Source organism: Glycine soja, chromosome 14 (genome assembly GCF_004193775.1).
Source record: "Glycine soja cultivar W05 chromosome 14, ASM419377v2, whole genome shotgun sequence".
Lineage (NCBI taxonomy): Eukaryota > Viridiplantae > Streptophyta > Magnoliopsida > Fabales > Fabaceae > Glycine > Glycine soja.
In genome coordinates this window covers 2,659,149-2,665,968 of record NC_041015.1, presented here as the reverse complement: position 1 = coordinate 2,665,968, position 6,820 = coordinate 2,659,149, and the positions used below count along the sequence as shown (strand labels likewise).

At 32.9% G+C, this 6,820-nt stretch overlaps 1 protein-coding gene across 1 annotated transcript; it reads right to left on the bottom strand.

The window, feature by feature from the left end:
• Window positions 1–3,868: 3,868 nt before the first annotated feature.
• LOC114383115 lies at window positions 3,869–6,275 on the bottom strand. The gene is made up of 2 exons (XM_028342708.1): window positions 5,763–6,275; window positions 3,869–5,637 (listed from the first exon to the last, which is right to left on the bottom strand). The coding sequence occupies exon 2, from the start codon at window positions 5,514–5,516 to the stop codon at window positions 4,125–4,127; it is 1,392 nt and encodes a 463-aa protein (XP_028198509.1). The 5' UTR covers window positions 5,517–5,637; window positions 5,763–6,275; the 3' UTR covers window positions 3,869–4,124.
• Window positions 6,276–6,820: the final 545 nt, after the last annotated feature.

Sequence of the window (6,820 nt, the reverse complement as noted above, 5' to 3'; positions counted from 1 at the left end):
AACTTTGAATGATTCAACTTGAAAATTTACTCTCAATAATAATACCTTTTAAAAAATTAATTATATCCTTTTTATAATTAAATAAACTACCAAACATAGGTAATGTTTTTTAGTCTGGGCTTTTATTATTTTCCAAATAATGCATAAACAAAATCCATTCCATTCATTCCCATACATCTTTTCAATTATTTCTTACTTATTTTGTTAATTTAATTTTATGAAAAATTTGAAAATAAGATAATAGTAAATCAGTAATAAATAAAGGGACGACCTCTTGTTCTTTGTCTATTTTTAATTCTCCCAGCAATTGAAACATGTCATGTCAATTAAAATTCTACATAGACTCACTCTCCCTTACCAACCTTCCTCTCATAGCTTGAATATAGGGCCCTTTTAGAATCCCACTAGAAACTATCTCACTTTGACTACGTCTCATAAATGCAATATCCTCTTACAAAACCTCAAAGCACCTCTTCCACCTCAGGCTCAAAATAGAAGCAGCCAAAGTTAAAGTCATAATCACAATCACTAACTAGAGTCATGTATGTTGGAAATCCCACATTAGGTTGAATTAGGTCAAAATTTCACTTATAAGAATATAAACAAATAAAGATTGAGTTTTAGTAGATCCATCACATTGGCTGTAGCCCAAGGTAGCGATATGAACTTGGGAGCTGCTATTGGTTGCAGCCTACTTTGTTATTGGCCTCAACCTCCCCCCGGAAAAGTCTATTTTGACCCTCCCTCTTTTTCCTTCCCCATCATCTCACCCCCCCCCCCCCCCCCCACCTTCTTCTCACTCCAATCCCCCGCGGATTGACAGTCCTCTCACCACAATCATGCAACCATCACCATCATTGACAACCTCTGCATTGTGCCTCCACCCTATCCCATCTCCTCCACGCCACTTCGCCACCATCACTGAGCAGCCATGCACATTCATCGTTACGCACTCCTTTTCCATAATGAAATCACATTTTTGCATGATTATTTGACTTGCACAAAATCGTGGTTTCATTGTGTTAAGAAGGATGCTCTAAAATTAATATAACAACAGAGTCATGCTCCCATTGTGCTAAGGGGGATAAAGTGACGCGCAATGGAATCATGATTTCATTGTAGATTTTGTTTAACGAAATTACAATTTTATGAAAATGTTTTTAGAATAATAAAAGTCTCAATCCCTTGGTACGATCTAAGAACAATTTTAATGAGACCAATAATAACTTCCTTTGAACTTCTCATGTGACATTAGATCATGTGGTTTGGATCCAATGCACTCCTTTTTGGATTCACTGTTCTCAAGCCAACTTGGATTTTAACCCTACAAAATCCTTATCCTTCTCCAAAACTTATGTGGGGCTCAAGATATTTATTTATTTTAAATTTTCATTATTTTATAATTTATATAATAAAAATATTTATTTATTAGAAAATTTAATTATATAAAAAATATGTATTTTATGTGATGCACATGCTACGATACTATTTCAGTTCATAAATAAATAACTATAACAAAACTCAGTATTATTCACACAGTATAAACTTATTATTTTTTCAAAACTTTTACATGTGAATTTTTTTTTACAACCATTTACATGTGACTTTCATTTACATGTGACTTTGGTATTAGTATTAATGGATAATATAAAAAGATAAATTTTTCTGTACAATACATGGAAGATCAACTTTTTTTTTTACTGAAGGAAGATCATTTTTGTTATTTCTTTTAACTAAAAAAATCTTTATAAGTTGCATTTAGAAGTGCACACGAATCAAAATTTTATAAAACTTCATAGAAGAAGATAAAGTATATGTACCAGTTAAAACTATTTGATTGAATTTGGTTTAAATTTGAAAAAGAAATTCAACAAGCTCACATCAAACTAACCCAAAAATCAAGTTGGTATACTTTGGCCTATCAAATTGATAACTATAATTTAAGGTATAGAGTTTAGAATCATTAGTAAAGAAAAATAATATCGTAAAAATATAAACAAAAAATCCTTAAATTTAGAATATTAATTAAAAATGTATTTGTCTAGGGGATATTTTTAAAGAAAATTATATATATATATATATATATATATATATATATATATATATACTGGTTAGATTTCAGTTGGTTTAATTTAAAAAAAAATATGGACTTTTGTGTGAAAAACAAAGCAATTTAAGTAGCCAATGTTTGGTTTAAAATTACAAAAATACTTTTTTCAAATTTTAACATAAAATTGTGCATTCTAATGTATGAATTGAGAAAGATTTATTTTTTATTGAGAGATATTAGTAATTAATATGTTATAGTAAAAAGATTCGAACACATAATTTTTTATTACTCTAATTTTTATTTGTTCTGATAATCATCAAACCACCTTATAACTCTCCTAATTAAAAAATAAAATATTATTATTTTTAGAATAAAAGTACTTTTAAGCTCTCCTAATTTTAATTGAGTTAACCAAGTCTAATAAACACCTCTAATGTATAAAATAAAATGTATATAATATCAAATGCCGTACTAATTATTTAATATTCAAATAATAAATATCAAAATATGAGAAATTTGTTATCCAAGGCAACCATAATTGGGCGAACATTGTCCCATCCCATTCCCATCACTTGTCAGAAACGTGACCTTTAGTCTTCACTTGATAATCACAATAGCCAATAGACTTTCCTATATTACAAAGCAAACCTCTGAAAAATGGTCCTAATTAACAGGACAAAATGTAATAATAAAGCAACCAATTCATAGTCAACATCAACAACTTCGTATGGGCCAGTTCCGAAGCCAATAGGCTTTGTTTGCTTGATCTAACAAAATTGAGGCGTGTCGTATTTTCACCCTTTGCACATAAAAACATGAATATGCTGTTTCTTCCTTAAGCAACACTACTACAGTAACCATTATCTCAACGACAACAACAACAAAATGTACAATTTCTTTGGCTGAAAACAAATTATGTATGATTGATGATGTGCCTACGTTTGATTATGGTTTCTTACCTAAACCTCACTAATTATTTTTCACTTAAATTCAGATGCAGTAACGTTGATAATTGTGACAGATTTTTTGCAATTTTGATTGTGCAAAAAGCAATAACGAGAACAATGTGGACGTGGATTTTGGATTCCACATATTAGATTTCCTTGTCTGCTCTGAACTGTTTTCACGATGAACTCCATATTGTGTTGACAAAATTGGTGAATCTGCCCCACCATCCACCAGAATAACAATAGTCAACAAAATTTGGCTCAGATTTCTTAGTCTTTGATCATGACATTAGTTTTTAATGGAAAACGTATATCGCATATTGAAGAAGAATGGTGAATATAGTTTAAACTCTCAGTCCTCTGAAGTACTAAGACTGTGCCTTCTTGCAATTTAATTAGCCACACAAGTATTATAACTACTGCTATCAGAAATTGCACAAAATGGATTATTCTCAAACAATTTTTTTTTAATTAATCATCTCATCCTTACACTTTGTCTCATCTTTTTATTTAGATTTTATACCTAAAATTCTATGTTTTAGTCTATTTATTCATCCAATTTTTTTTTACGTTTTAGTAGTTGTCAATTTTCTAGCAATATAAAACTGCCACAAAGTAGAAATATAAGAGTTAAAACATAAAATAATTGTTCATATGAAAACTAAAACAGAGAATTTATAAATGGAAGAATCGAACCCATATCCTCTTATAGCAACTCAACACGTATTGTTAATTGAGTCACATTAGGTTCTAAAAGAATAGCTTTTACTCAGCATATATCAATTCCTCTTTACAAGAGTTGCCATTTTTTAGTACATAAACATGCTTTAAAAGTCACTGATTTTAATGGTATAGTAAATTGACAAAAACCTTGCCATGATTACACTATAGAAAACTTATGCATACTCATGAAGATTTTTTGGGTTGCACAGCCATGAGTTAAACAATAAACAAGACATCTAAAACAGAAGATTATTGTCATCACCTAAAGTACAGGTCAAACAAACCAGGACTAACTAAAATCTTTAATAAATATCACTGAGGAAATTGAGGTAGGAACCTAATGCTATAATAATTAAATTCTCACAATCTCATATGCTTGCTATTTTCAGCACCAAGAGGGGTGATCAGAAAAAGGCTCTACTACCATAAAACACACGTGAGCCATCCTTTTTCTTCTTATCCATTTCTAATTTGCTGCTGTCATGATTCTGAATCACATCACCATCACCATGATCCACTTTTTCAGGTTTGTCAAGGTCCATTGGGAGCTTCATTTTTGCCAAGGACTCAGTGAACTGCTGCATGCTCCTCATATACATGTCCACTATTTGTTTTTGCATAGCAGCTTGCTCAGCTTCTAAATTGATGTTCCCTAGTGGACCTGAAAAAACTTGACCAAACTTTGCAGCTTCTGTGTTGTTGTTATTGGTTTTTTTGCTTTCCTTTTCCTTGCTTGAGAAGTTTGCATCTTTGTCATTTCTGGCCTCACCTTCTTCTTTCTTGGAAGTTGGGGTATCTGGACCAGCACAACAGTTTTGAGTACCTTCCACAGTGATTGACACAGTGACAGAATTTGATGAGTCGCCAGTGCTCAAATGGTTCTTTTTCTCAACTGAATCGGCTGAGTTTCTATCATCACTCAAGGTTGTGATGGTGGAGCCTAGGAAGCAAGAGTTCTGAATGCTCTCATTTGGAGAAATGGACCCTACATGATTCTCATCTTGTGAACTGATAGTCATCTCATAATCATCAAGTTGAGGAGATGCACCAAGATGAAGAAATGGTAGTGACCCTCCAATGTTGGACCTTGAAGGAGCAGAAGTAGTACCTTGAGAAGCCAAATTGAAGTACTCAGATACCATTTGCTGATTCTCCTTCACCACACTGATGTCAGGAAACTCAATTCTAGCATACTCAACTGGGTCCAACATAACTTCTGAGATCTTTCTATCAAGCAAAATAACTTCTGATGATATTGATGAGTTCTTTGCTGATTCAGGTATCAAATTCACTGATGAGTTGATTGCCAAAGAGGGGTCCAAAGACAATGTTAGTTGGACAGTTCCTGCAGGAGAGTGGAAAAGATCAGTGGAGGAAAGGCTGTAATCTTCAGTCACCTTTCCTTTGCCAACAACTTGTGCAATTGGGACTAAAGCAAACCCCAAAAGCTGGTCTTCCATGTGAATCCTTGACCTACTAAACATCCAAACTTCACATTTCAGAACAGCATCTATTTGGGTGATCTTCATCCTCAATTTTTCATTGAATGTTGGGTTTTTGCCACCTCCATTGATAATTCTTGTAGAGAGAGTCTCATCAGGGTTGTAAGTGAGAGAGAACTTAGCATACACATCCTGGTTGTCATAGATGCATATGTTATGAATATTCCTGGCATGGTGGACAAAGATATCAAGAATCCCTAAGAACTCAGCTTCTTCATCTGCATGTGTCCTTGTGTTCAAATTTGGATTGTACCTGAAGCTGGAATTCTGAACACTCTGATTGAATGAATCCATTCCAAGTTTCAACCTTTGTTATGCCTTGGAATTTTGCTTTGCAACCAGCCAGAAGGTTTCCAAAATTAGGAAACACGAGAGAAAAAGAGTTGGTGTTGAAATTTGGATCATCAATGATCACCTTTTGGATACATAAAAGACCAAAACAAAAAAACTTGATTATAGAACAAGCTACAAATCAGTGGAAAGTAGAAAAAAAATAAAGTATCTAAAGGATTAAACAGAAAAAGAAGAGGGTTTTCTCACCTAGTAGAATGAATGGTAACAAAAAGTTAAATAACCTGGCTCTCTACGTATGTTGGGGTGAGTATCTTGTAGTTGAAGACATTTGTCAAATCAATCCATGAATTCGGAACAAGCATGGATAAAGATAGAGAGAAACTTGGAGTTCAATGAAGTGGCTTGCTTTATGGAATGGGAGTGGGGTTTAAGGACCTTGTGGTAGTAGGTGAAAAATGAAGGATGAAGGGTGAAGCATGGAAATGAACAGAGAAGAGTATCATGATGTACATGTTAGTTTGGATGCCACTTTTCTTTTGGTGTTGGGTTTGCTTTGCTTCACAATGCAGCTTCCATATATATATATCTGTATTCTCTATCTAGTGCATAGCTTGCTCCACTGATGACACTAATGCTATTGGAGGACCCACTTGCCACCATCTTCATTATCACTCTCCCCGCTCTTCAATTGATGCTACCCTCAGCTTTCAGACAACATAAATTGCCTTGTCTCTCAAGGGCTTAGAGCCAAATTGTCCTAGCTAGTAGTAGTAATGGAGTGACTCATGCATGGTGGATATATAATCATGTCTTTCTATATTCTCTGTTTTGGAACAAAAACAATTCATCTCCTATTGGAATCCGTTCAGGTCAAATCATGGAAATATTGAGTAACCAAGATAACAAAATCTTGGTTTTAGTTTAACATTCTAAAATATACTTTATGATATTTATATATATCATGCGACAAAATGCCACCATTGAACCCCACTAATGAAAGTTAGTGATTTCTCCGTATTTTATATACTTTTTTTTGAAGGGTTTAGATCTTTCTTATTTTAATGACGTATTTTCAACATAAAACTGTGAAACTAACTAGTCCTGTTAAATTGCTCCTAACCTATCTAATTTAATTAAATATTATCGAATAATTTTAAACTTCGGTGAGTTAAAAAGAAAACAAAAAATGTTTTCATTTTTGGACTGACTTCTTATGTTTAAATATGCGAATAGCTAATAAATGTAAGTAATTTTTTTTTAACTCGGGTATTTTCTGTCGAGAACTTAAAACTAATCAAATGTTT